At 58.7% G+C, this 12,836-nt stretch overlaps 1 protein-coding gene across 2 annotated transcripts in view; it reads left to right on the top strand.

Moving 5' to 3' along the window:
- Window positions 1-12,836, top strand: part of MYO1D (myosin ID) — a 271,655-nt gene that overhangs the window by 139,933 nt on the left and 118,886 nt on the right. For both annotated transcript variants that reach the window (XM_064174228.1, XM_064174227.1), the window contains exon 16: window positions 5,125-5,332. In XM_064174228.1, the coding sequence (XP_064030298.1) occupies window positions 5,125-5,332 (208 nt within the window). The remainder of the gene's footprint in view (window positions 1-5,124; window positions 5,333-12,836) is intronic.

Genomic DNA, 12,836 nt, shown 5'->3' with positions numbered 1-12,836 from the left:
GCTGAGACCTCCCTGCAGTGCTGGGGCAGCTCTGGAGTGCTCAGCACAGCACAGGCAGGGAGCTGCTGCAGCAGGGCCAGAGGAGGCCACAGCAGTGCTGGCAGGGCTGGCAGGGCTCTGCTGTGAGGCCAGGCTGGGAGAGTTGGGCTTGGGCAGGCTGGAGGAGAGAAGGCTGCAGGGAGACCTTCTGGTGGCCTTGGAGTGCTGGAAGGGCCCAGCAGAGAGCTGGGGCCAGAGCTGTGAGCAGGAGCTGCTGGGCCAGGCCAAGGGGGGATGGTTGGAAGGTGAGAGAGGAGCTTGAGAGTGGAGAGAAGGGAGAAATGTTTGGCAGTGAGGGTGGGGAGAGCCTGTGCCAGGCTGCCCAGAGAGCTGGGAGCTGCCCATGGCTGGCAGCAGTGCAGGGGAGGCTGTGTGGGGCTGTGAGCAGCCTGCTCTGGTTGGGGCTGTCCCTGCTGGCTGCAGGGGGTTGGCCTGGATGAGCTTTCCAGATCCCTTCTCACCCAAACCATTCCATGCTTCCATGATGGTTTTTTTCCCTGGCCAAGACCTGCCTCACAAGATGGAGATTTTTTTGCTGCCACTCTGCTTGCCTCTCTACCATCAGTGTCTCCAGGTAGGAGATTTTCCCAGGGAAATTAATTACTGCAGGAAGATTTTCCTGTTGGAGAAGAGGCAAGAAGACAGCAGCATAAAATATTGATGTGCTGAGAAGTGGCTGTGGGAGGAGGGAATCCTTCTGCCAAGCCAAGGGTGAATGCAAAAGGTTCTGTGCTGAGGCTGAAGAGGCTTTGTGAAGTGCCTGATTCCATTGATCAGTCACAGATTGGGTTGGGAAGCATCTTAAAGCTCATCCCAGTCCTGGACACCTCCAAGGTCTCATCCAGCCTGGTCCTGAACATCTCCAGGGAGGTTGTGGAGCACAGAAGCACCCAATGTGATCAAAGATCACATTGGGTGCTTCTGTGCTCCACAACCTCCCTGGGAAACCTGTGCCAGGGTCTCACCACCCTCAACCTCTGCCAGGGTCTCACCACCCTCAACCTCTGCCAGTCTCTCCCCAACTCTTCCCCCATTCCCAAGTCCCTCCCCAGCTCCTCCTCTGTGTGCTATAACCTCAAGGCTGATGCTGTACCCTGCTCAGACCCTTCCACTTCTCCCCTCTCCAGCAGCTGCTTCAAAAGGTTCCTTTTGCTGAGTGAAGCTCTCCTGTGATGTGCTTCCATCCAGGCTCCTTTTTTAGGCTGCTGAGTGACTGCTGCAGCTCAGCCTCTCCCTAATGAGGAGCTTTATTGCTGTGTCCATGCCCCACCTGAATGCTGAGACATTGAGATTGATGCTTGGCTTGGGCTGGAGGCTTTTAAAGAGAGAAGTGGTTGAGGCTGCTGCCTGCTTGCTTTATTTAGAGCACAAATGTGGTTCCTGGTACAGTGAAAATGTCTGCTCCAGGTCTGATTATCTCCATAAATCTCATGCAGAAATTCCCTGCTGCTTTTTGCCAGCAGCTGTTCCCCTCATGGCTGCCTGGCAGGGTTGGTAAATCTCCCAGAGAGCTGTGGCCAGCCCAGTCACATCCCTGCTTGATTTGTGCCTCCCCTGGTTCTGCTCTGCGCTCATCTCCTCGCTGCGAGCAGCAGTGAGGGTGGGAGGGGATGGCTGAAGAGTTAGAATCAGAGAATCAGGCAGGGTGGAAGAGAGCTCCAAGCTCCTCCAGCCCAACCTAGCACCCAGCCCTGCCCAACCAACCAGACCATGGCACTCAGTGCCCCAGCCAGGCTTGGCCAAAACACCTCCAGCCACAGCCACTCCACCACCTCCCTGGGCAGCCCATTCCAGTGCCAATCACTCTCTCTGACAACAACTTCCTCCTCACATCCAGCCTCAACCTGCCCTGGCACAACTTCAGGCTGTGTCCCCTTCTTCTGCTGCTGGCTGCCTGGCAGCAGAGCCCAACCCCAGCTGGCTACAGCCTCCCTGCAGGCAGCTGCAGGCAGCAATCAGCTCTGCCCTGAGCCTCCTCTGCTGCAGGCTGCACCCCCCCAGCTCCCTCAGCCTCTCCTCACAGGGCTGTGCTCCAGGCCCCTCCCCAGCCTTGCTGCCCTTCTCTCAACACCTTCCAGCACCTCAACAGCTCTCTGCAGTGGAGGAGCCCAGAATTGGACACAGCACTGCAGGGGTGGCCTGAGCAGTGCTGAGCACAGGGGCACAAGAACCTCCCTTGTCCTGCTGCCCACACTGCTCCTGAGCCAGCCCAGGATGCCATTGGCTCTGCTGCCCACCTGGGCACTGCTGCCTCCTCTGCAGCTACTCCCTACGAGCACCCCCAGCTCCCTCTCTGCCTGGCTGCTCTCAGCCACTCTGCCCCTAGCCTGTAGTGCTGCTTGGGGTTGTTGTGGCCAACAACAACGCTGGGGAGGAGCAGCTGAGGGAGCTGGGGGTGTGCAGTGTGGAGGACAGGAGGCTGCTCTCTGCAGCTGCCTGAGAGGAGGCTGCAGGGAGGTGGGGGTTGGGCTCTGCTCCTTAGTCTCAGGTGATAGAAGGAGAGGAAATGTCCTGAAATTCTGACAGGGGAGGGTTAGGTTGGAGAGGAGGAACAATTTCTTTGCTGCAAGAGTGGTCAGGGCTTGGCACAGGCTGCCCAGGGAGGTGGTGGAGTCCTCATGGCTGGAGGTGTTCAAGCAACCTGTGGCCATGACCCTTGGGGCCACGGTTTGGTGGCCATGGTGGGGTTGGGTTGCTGCTTGGGCTGGATGATCTGGGAGAGCTTTTCCAAAGGAAAGAGCTGTGTGGCTCTGTGGTTCTAGCAGCATCAGCTGCAGGCAGCAGTGGTGTTCACACAAGCTGTGCCTCTCAATTCTCTGCCTTGGTGACAAACCTGTTAGGAATGGCCACCAAAGTGATGCAGAAGGGAAAAGCCTTCCCCAGGTTCCCAACCCAGCTTGTCTGACAGCACAATGGATTGCAGCTGGCTCCTTGCACTGAGTGCCAGCAAAGCACAGCTTTGCCTCCTGACAGGGGAAATGAATGGTCAGTGGAAGGCTGAGAGGGTGAATAATGGAAGTGCCAAAGCTGCAGGGAGGCAGGGGTGAGGTCTGTCAAGCTGCATCAGGCTGGTGTTGATGAAGTGAGCTCCTCACAGTGCTGCTTGGGGTTTTCCTTTGGTAGCTCAGGAAATCCCAGAGGGATGGGAAGGGACCTGTGAGATCATCTGCTGCAAGCCCTGTGCAGTCAGCAGGGACACTGCTGTGCTCAAGGTGCTTAAGGCCAGGCTGGCTGAGGCTGTGGGCAGCCTGCTCTAGGTTAGGGTGTCCCTGGGCATGGCAGAGGGGTTGGGATTGGCTGAGCCTTGGGGTCCCTTCCAAACCTGCCTGATTCTGTGACCTCCAGCCAGAGCAGGCTGCTCAAGGCCTCATCCACCCTCACCTTGGACACTTCCAGGGATGGGACATCCTGTGAGACCCTCACCTGACCAGGGAGCTGTGGGACTCTCAGATCTCCAGGGCTTTGACAAGGAAAGGCTTAGAGCCTGCAAAGGAGCAGCCCCAAAGGGCAGCTGAGCAGTGCTCAGCAAGAGATAAAGGGTGAGAGGAGTGAGAAGATGGAGTCAGACTCTGCTCAGTGGTGCCCAGGGACAGGACAAAGGGCACTGGGCACAAACTGGAACCCAGGAGGTTCCACCTGAGCCTAAGGAGAAACTGAAGAGGGTTTGTAAAGTGCCTGCTTGATTTATCAGTCCCAGAGTCACAGAAGGGCTTGGGTTGGGAAGGACCTCAAAGCTCAGCCAGTCCTGAGCACCTCCAGGGAGGTTGTGGAGCACAGAATCACAGATTGTGGTCACAGATCTGTGACCTTGGGCACTTCCAGGGATGGGACATCCACAGCCCCCCTGAGTGACCTGGGCCACATCTCAGCACCCTGCCAGAGACCTTCCTGGCCCTGCCAGCAGAGCAGACCTGCCTCGTATCGCAGGGGGTTCACTGCCACTCTGCTTGCCTCCCTTTTTTCCCTCTCTAACACAAATGTCTGCAGCTTGGAGATGAATTAATTACTGCAGGAACATTTTCCTCTTGCAGCAAGAGTGGTCAGGGCTTGGCACAGGCTGCCCAGGAGGGGTTCAGGAAACCTGTGGCCGTGGCACTTAGCATCATTGGATTAGAGACTGCGTTGGGTTGGGAGGGAGCCTCAAAGGTCATCGTGTCCAAGCCCCTGCACTCAGCAGGGACATCTTTAGCTAGAGCAGGTGGCTCAGGACTCCATCAAGCTTGGCCTTGAATGTCTCCAGGGATGGGGCCTCAACAGGTTCCAAAAACCTGTGGCCATGGCACTTGGGGCCATGGTTTAGTGACCATGGTGGGGTTGGGTTGCTGGTTGGAAGAGAGCTTCTTCCTTAGAGCTAATCTAGATCTGCACTTCCCCAGCTGAAACACCTCTGCTGTACTCAGCCCTCTTGCATTTTGAGGGTGGGGATTCCCACAGGTGACATCTAGAAGCTCCTCAGTGCTACTAGAATTCAGCTCACAATGGCCAGCAGAGCAAGGGAGGTGATCCTGCCCCTTGGCTCTGCTCTCCTCACACCCCACCTGCAGTCCTGGGTGCAGCTCTGCAGCTCCCAGCACAGGCAGGACATGGAAGTGTTGGAGCCAGTGCAGAGGAGGCCACCAAAGATGCTGAGAGGGCTGCAGCAGCTCTGCTGTGAGCATAGGCTGGGAGAGTTGGGGCTGTGCAGCCTGGAGAGGAGTGGTCCTCTAGGATCTGAAAGGGGCACCAGGAGGGCTGGGGAGGGATTATTGACAAGGGCTGGGAATGGCACAGGTTGAGGGTAGTGAGAGCCTGGCACAGGTTTGCCAGGGAGGTGGTGGAGCACAGAAGCACCCAATGTGATCAAAGATCACATTGGGTGCTTCTGTGCTCCACCACCTCCCTGGAGCTGCTCAGGACCAGGCTGGATGAGTCCTTGAGTGATCTGTTCTAGTGGGAGCTGTCCCTGCCTATGGCAGAGAGGTTGGAACTGGCTGAGCTTTGAGGTCCCTTCCAGCCCAACTCATTCTCTGATTGCTTTCCTCAAGCCGTTGGAGCTTGACCATGCTGAGAGCCTGCAGGTTGACACACTGCCAATTGCAATTGCAGGTACAAGATGATCTCAGAGTTCACTTGGCCAAACCATGACCTCCCTTCAGACAAAGATGCTGTGCAGAAGCTGATCCAGTGCCATGGGTTCCAGCACGACGTCGCTTACGGCAAGACCAAGATCTTCATCCGCACGCCGCGGACGCTCTTCACCTTGGAGGAGCTGCATGCCAAGATGCTGGTCAGGATTGTCCTCTTCCTGCAGAAGGTAAAGCTCAGGTGGAAACTCAACCCCCAACACACACTTGGCTAAGTGCCAAGTCACAAACCCTCAGCAAGCACAGGCTGGTTTGTACCTGCTGGAGAGAGGAGGTCAGCGGAGAGGCGCGAGGGTGATTGGGGGCAGTTGAGCATCTTGTCCTGTGGAGAGAGGCTGAGAGCTCTGGGGGTGGTTAGTCTGGAGGAGAGGAGGCTGAGAGCCCTGGGGGTGGTTAGTCTGGAGGAGAGGAGGCTGAGAGCTCTGGGGGTGGTTAGTCTGGAGAAGAGGAGGTTGAGAGCTCTGGGGGTGGTTAGTCTGGAGGAGAGGAGGCTGAGAGCCCTGGGGGTGGTAAGTCTGGAGGAGAGGAGGCTGAGAGCTCTGGGGGTGGTTAGTCTGGAGGAGAGGAGGTTGAGCGCCTTGGGGGTGGTTAGTCTAGATGAGAGGAGGCTGAGAGCTCTGGGAGAGGTTAGTCTGGAGGAGAGGAGGCTGAGAGCTCTGGGGGTGGTTAGTCTGGAGGAGAGGAGGTTGAGAGCTCTGGGAGAGGTTAGTCTGGAGGAGAGGAGGCTGAGAGCTCTGGGGGTAGTTAGTCTGGAGGAGAGGAGGCTGAGAGCCTTGGGGGTGGTTAGTCTGGAGGAGAGGAGGCTGAGAGCCTTGGGGGTGGTTAGTCTGGAGAAGAGGAGGTTGAGAGCCCTGGGGGTGGTTAGTCTGGAGGAGAGGAGGCTGAGAGCCTAGGGGGTGGTTAGTCTGGAGGAGAGGAGGCTGAGAGCCTTGGGGGTGGTTAGTCTGGAGGAGAGGAGGCTGAGAGCCCTGGGGGTGGTTAGTCTGGAGGAGAGGAGGCTGAGAGCCTAGGGGGTGGTTAGTCTGGAGGAGAGGAGGCTGAGAGCCTTGGGGGTGGTTAGTCTGGAGAAGAGGAGGTTGAGAGCCCTGGGGGTGGTTAGTCTGGAGGAGAGGAGGCTGAGAGCCTTGGGGGTGGTTAGTCTGGAGGAGAGGAGGTTGAGAGCTCTGGGAGAGGTTAGTCTGGAGGAGAGGAGGCTGAGAGCCTTGGGGGTGGTTAGTCTGGAGGAGAGGAGGCTGAGAGCCTTGGGGGTGGTTAGTCTGGAGGAGAGGAGGCTGAGAGGGGATCTGAGCAGTGTGTACCCTGGGGGTTGGCCTGCAGGCTGCTGGAGGACATGCAGGGGTGCAGGGCAGGCTTTGCCCACAGGTTCCTGCAGAGGTGAGAAGGGTGCTGGGAGAAAAGGCTGCCAGAAACACCTCCCCAGCTTTTTTGGAGCCCCCTTCAGATCCTGGCAGGCCACAAGAAGGTCCCCTGGGAGCCTCCTCTGCTCCAGCCTGCACAGCCCCAACTCTTTCAGGCTGTGCTCACAGCAGAGCTGCTGCAGCCTCTCAGCATCCTCCTGGCCCTGCTCTGGACACTCTCCAGCATCTCCACAGCCCTCTTGTCCCAGGGGCTCCAGAGCTGGATGCAGCACTCCAGGTGGGGTCTCAGCAGAGCAGAGCAGAGGGGCAGAATCCCCTCCCTGGCCCTGCTGGCCACACTGCTGCTGCTGCAGCCCAGGCTCTGGTTGCTCTCTGGGCTGCAAGTGCACACTGCTGGCTCCTGCTGAGCTTCTCCTCCAGCAGCACCCCCAAGTGCCTCTCCTCAGGGCTGCTCTCCAGCCTGGCACTGCCCAGCCTACATTTGTGCTTGGCATTGCCTCGACCCAGCTGCAGGACCTTGCCCTTGCTCTTGTTGCACCTCCTGAGCTTGGCTTGTGCCCACCTCTGCAGCCTGCCCAGCTCCCCCTGGCTGGATCCTGCCCTCCAGCCTGGCTGCTGCAGCACACAGCTTGGTGTGGGCAGCAAACCTGCTGAGGCTGCACTCAGTGCCTCTGTGCATGGCAGTGGTGGAGCTGACTCTGTCCTGGCTGCCAGGCACTGAGGACTGGCTCCAGATGCCTCCAAAGCCTTTTCCCTTTGTCATTCTTGGAACCCAGGAAACAGGAGAACTTCTGAAAGCCTCCCAGAAATAGAAGCTGCTGACAGATTGGGTGTGAAGGCTTCTCAAAGCCTCCTCTAAAGCTGTGCAAGTCACTTTACTTGGGACAGAGTGGCTCAGCTCCATGGATTGAACCACTTTTGGCAGGGAGTGGGATGCTGCAGGAGAAGATCCACACCAAAGCCTTTCACAGCTTAACAGTTGTGGCTTTCCAACCTGTTGATCTCATTCTCTTTCTGGAAAGCAAACCAAGTGGACCAGTGTGGAAGGAGGAGGTGTCAGGACCTGGTCTGCAGCTCTGTTGGTCTTTGTTGTGCCAGGCCTTTGACACTGTCCCCCTCCAGCCTCACTCTCCCCACCTCCACCTTTGCTCCATTCTCCCCACTCCTGCCACTCCCTCACAGCCTCAAAAGTCCCTCCCCAGCTTTTTTGGAGCCCCCTTCAGATCCTGGCAGGCCACAAGAAGGTCCCCTGGGAGCCTCCTCTGCTCCAGCCTGCACAGCCCCAACTCTTTCAGGCTGTGCTCACAGCAGAGCTGCTGCAGCCTCTCAGCATCCTCTTGAATGTCTCCACCAGGGATGGGGCCTGAACCTCAGCCCTGGGCAGCCTCTTCCAGTGTTTCATCACCCTCACAGTGCAGAACTCCCTCCTGATCTCCAACCCAACTCTGCCCTGCTCCACTTCCAAACCACTACCCTCATCCTATCCCCACAGGCCCTTCTGAACAGTCCCTCCCCAGCCTGCCTGGAGCTTCCCTTCAGATACTGCAGTGCAGCCTGCAGGTGAGATCCCCCCAGAGCAGAGCAGTGGGGCAGGATCCCCTCTCCCAGTCTCAGAACAGGGATTTAAAGCCAGGAAACACCTCGATGCTTACTGACAGCTGATGGAGCAGAGGGCAGGTGCTGGGTTGGTGTCTGGAGGTGAGTGCTGAGATTCCTTGCAGGGTGTCCAATCTGCCTGGGAAGTGCTGGGATTGTCCTTCCACCTGCTGCACTCTGCTCAGCTCTGCTCCTGCACCAGCCCTGCTCTGCTGCCAGCAGATGGGGCAGCTGGGGACTGGCAGTGCTGCAGGAGGCACAAGAGGATGTCACAGGAGAGGAAGGGACCTTCTCTGTGCACTGAAATCATCAGAGCAGCTTAGCCTGCAGCCTGATTTCTGCTCTCAGGTGGCTTTTGCTCTCTGCTGCCAGGCAACCAGCAGCAGAGCAAGGGGACACAGCCTGAAGCTGTGCCAGGGCAGGTCTAGGCTGGATGTTGGGAGGAAGTTGTTGTCAGAGAGAGTGATTGGCATTGGAATGGGCTGCCCAGGGAGGTGGTGGAGTCACAGTAGCTGGAGGGGTTGAAGCCAAGGCTGGCACATGTTGAGGTGCTGGAAGGTGTTGAGAGAAGGGCAGCAAGGCTGGGGAGGGGCCTGGAGCACAGCCCTGTGAGGAGAGGCTGAGGGAGCTGGGGGGGTGCAGCCTGCAGCAGAGGAGGCTCAGGGCAGAGCTGATTGCTGCCTGCAGCTGCCTGCAGGGAGGCTGTAGCCAGCTGGGGTTGGGCTCTGCTGCCAGGCAGCCAGGGACAGAAGAAGGGGACAGAGGCTGAAGCTGTGGCAGGGCAGGTTGAGGCTGGATGTTGTTAGGAAGTTGTTGTCAGAGAGAGTGATTGGCACTGGAATGGGCTGCCCAGGGAGGTGGTGGAGTGGCTGTGGCTGGAGGTGTTTTGGCCAAGCCTGGCTGGGGCACTTAGTGCCATGGTCTGGTTGGTTGGGCAGGGCTGGGTGCTAGGCTGGGCTGGAGGAGCTTGGAGCTCTCTTCCAACCTGCCTGATTCTGTGATTCTTTCATTAAAAAGGAGGTGGTGGAAGCCTCATCCCTGGAAGTTTTTGAGGCCAGGCTGGCTGGGGCCCTGAGCACCCTGTGCTAGCATGAGGTGTCCCTACCCATGGCAGGGGGGGTTGGAACTGGATGATCTTTGAGCTCCCTTCCAGCCCTGTCAGTTCTGTGGTCCTCTGCAAAACTCCACACAAGAATTTTGCTGCTTGCTCCTTTTTCCACCCCCCACCTTGCTTTGGTTTTGGCTGTGAGCATCAAAGGCTGAGTAAGCAAAGTGTGATGGCATCTGAAAGGAAAGGGAGAGATTAACTTTGCTTGTGTGAAATAATGGAGCCTTCTGTTGCCTTGGAGTTCCTGGGATCTCAGTTTAGGGAGAGGAAAAGACAACTGGAGAGAAAATGTGGTGTTGTGACAATAGGCAACTCGTGTGATAAAAGCTGAGGGAAGAGGCAAGGCAGAGCCTTGACAGCAGCAGCTCACAGGCTGGGCTCCAACAGCCTTTTTCCTTTGCACTTGGGGAATGCTTTGGGATGGCAGAAGCAGCTGCATGTAGGTAGGGGGTGCTGCTGGAGGAGAAGCTCAGCAGGAGCCAGCAGTGTGCACTTGCAGCCCAGAGAGCCAAGCAGAGCCTGGGCTGCAGCAGCAGCAGTGTGGCCAGCAGGGCCAGGGAGGGGATTCTGCCCCTCTGCTCTGCTCTGCTCTGCTGAGAGCCCACCTGGAGTGCTGCATCCAGCTCTGGAGCCCCTGGGACAAGAGGGCTGTGGAGATGCTGGAGAGTGTCCAGAGCAGGGCCAGGAGGATGCTGAGAGGCTGCAGCAGCTCTGCTGTGAGCACAGCCTGAAAGAGTTGGGGCTGTGCAGGCTGGAGCAGAGGAGGCTCCCAGGGGACCTTCTTGTGGCCTGCCAGGATCTGAAGGGGGCTCCAAAAAAGCTGGGGAGGGACTTTTGAGGCTGTGAGGGAGTGGCAGGAGTGGGGGGGATGGAGCAGAGCTGGAGGTGGGGAGAGTGAGGCTGGAGGTGAGGAGGAAGTTGTTGAGCAGGAGAGTGGTGAGAGGCTGGAATGGGTTGCCCAGGGAGGGGGTTGAGGCCCCATGGCTGGAGGTGTTTGAGGCCAGGCTGGCTGAGGCTGTGTGCAGCCTGCTCTAGGGTAGGGTGTCCCTGGGCATGGCAGGGGTTGGCACTGCCTGCTCCTTGTGGTCCCTTCCAGCCCTGACTGATTCTGTGATTCTCTGAGATCTCTGCAGTCTCTGTGGGGCATTTGAGTGTGTTTACTGTACCTGTGCCCTGGCCATGCCCGGGGATGCCTTCCTCAGTGCCAATGGAGCAGGCCTGAGGGCAGCAATCAGAGAAGGGCAAAGCCTAAGAAGCTGCTCGAAAATTCTTCTACCCTGGAGCTGTTCCCCTGCGTTCCTCAGCGTGGCCTGGCTGGAGGGAAGGAGCCCAGGCAGGCAGCAAGTCTGGTGGGCAGGGCTGGTGCCTTTGCCACTGGCATTTGGTGCCTCCTTTCAGAGCCCTTTGACCAGAGCAGTGCCACTGCACATGGCAGTGCTGCCCTCAGCCCCTGCTGCCCAGTGCAGGGCAGCAGCTCTCAGCCACCCCAGCAGCTCTGCCTCCCCAGCAGCTCTGCCATCTCAGCAGCTCTCAGCCTCCCCAGCAGCTCTGCCTCCCCAGCAGCTCTGCCATCTCAGCAGCTCTCAGCCACCCCAGCAGCTCTGCCTCCCCAGCAGCTCTGCCATCTCAGCAGCTCTCAGCCACCCCAGCAGCTCTGCCACCCCAGCAGCTCTGCCACCCCAGCAGCTCTGCCATCTCAGCAGCTCTCAGCCACCCCAGCAGCTCTGCCACTCCAGCAGCTCTGCCTCCCCAGCAGCTCTGCCATCCCAGCAGCTCTGCCACCCCAGCACATCTCATCCACCCCAGCAGCTCTGCCTCCCCTGCAGCTCTGCCATCCCAGCAGCTCTCAGCCACCCCAGCAGCTCTGCCTCCCCAGCAGCTCTGCCTCCCCAGCAGCTCTGCCACCTCTGCAGCTCTGCCACCCCAGCAGCTCTCCCTCCCCAGCAGCTGTACCATTCATTCATCTCTGCCAATCTTTCAGCACTGCCACCCCTGCAGCTCTGCCACCCCTGCAGCTCTGCCATTCCTTCAGCTCTGCCACCCCTGCAGCTCTCAGCCACCCCAGCAGCTCTGCCACCTCTGCAGCTCTCAGCCACCCCAGCAGCTCTACCATTTATTCATCTCTGCCAATCCTTCAGCTCTGCCACACCAGCAGCTCTGCCACCCCTGCAGCTCTGCCACCCCTGCAGCTCTGCCATTCCTTCAGCTCTGCCACCCCTGCAGCTCTGCCACCCCTGCAGCTCTGCCATTCCTTCAGCTCTGCCACCCCTGCAGCTCTGCCATTCCTTCAGCTCTGCCACCTCTGCAGCTCTCAGCCACCCCAGCAGCTCTACCATTTATTCATCTCTGCCAATCCTTCAGCTCTGCCACCCCTGCAGCTCTGCCACCCCTGCAGCTCTGCCTCCCCAGCAGCTCTGCCACCTCTGCAGCTCTCAGCCACCCCAGCAGCTCTACCATTTATTCATCTCTGCCAATCCTTCATCTCTGCCACACCTGCAGCTCTGCCATCCCTGCAGCTCTGCCATCCCTGCAGCTCTGCCACCCCTGCAGCTCTGCCATCCCTGCAGCTCTGCCATTATTGCATCTCTTCCAGCCCAGGAGGTTGGGTGCAGGGGGAGGGAGGCAGTGCTGGCCCTGCTGCCAGCTGTGGCTGTCCCATCCCATGCCCATGGCACAGCTGATTCCATCCACCCTGTTCACAAGGGTGTCTGGCAATAGGCCAAGGGGGAATGGTTTGGAGCTGAGGGAGAACAGGGTTAGACTGGAGCTGAGGAGGAAGGTCTCAGGTACGAGAGTGATGAGGATCTGGCACAGGCTGCCCAGGGAGGCTGTGGCTGCCTCCTCCCTGGGGGTGTTGAAGGCCAGGCTGGAGCAGCTGAGAGCTGTCCCTGCCCTTGGTGGGGAGGTCGTAGCAGATGATCTGTGAGCCATTCTGTGTCTCACTCCTTCTCTGGGCTGGCAGAGGCAGCTCTGGCAGAGCTGAAGCTGCAGCCCTGCAGCTCCCATCGCTATGGCAACGTCCCCCAGCCCCACGGGGCAGAGCAGCAGCAGCAGCACAGAACCCTGCCTGGGACTTGCCACCATTTAATCATAGAATCAAGCAGGTTGGAAGAGACCTCCAAGCTCAGCCAGTCCAACCTATCCCCCAGCCCTAGCCAGTCAACCAGACCATGGCACTAAGTGCCTCAGCCAGGCTTTGCTTGAGTGCCTCCAGGGATGGTGACTCCACCACCTCCCTGGGCAGCCCATTCCAATGCCAATCCCTCTCTCTGGGAAGGATGGAGAGCAGCTCAGTGGGCTGTGTGGTTTGTGAGGGCACAAAGCCTGACCACTTTCTCTGCAAAGCATTGGGGCACCAAGCTGGATTTTGCCACTGAGTGAGTAGATGCCCTGAGAGTTGCTCCTGAGCAGCTCCTGCCCTCTGGAGCTTCTCTGTGGCACTCCAACAAGTACAACAGTGCTGCTTTCTTCTCCATCCCCAGCAGCCCTGCAGGCCCGGAGCTGGCAGGCAGCAGGCACAAAGCAGCTCCCAGCCCACAAAGGAGGAGTTTTCACGGCGCATTAGGGGCAGGCGGCAGCAGCTGATGGGGGCTGCGGCTCAGTGACCCCACT

The sequence above is a fragment of the Pogoniulus pusillus genome, chromosome 40, assembly GCF_015220805.1.
Source record: "Pogoniulus pusillus isolate bPogPus1 chromosome 40, bPogPus1.pri, whole genome shotgun sequence".
Lineage (NCBI taxonomy): Eukaryota > Metazoa > Chordata > Aves > Piciformes > Lybiidae > Pogoniulus > Pogoniulus pusillus.
Note: the sequence above shows the minus strand (reverse complement) of the source record. Positions and strands in the feature narration are given on the sequence as shown.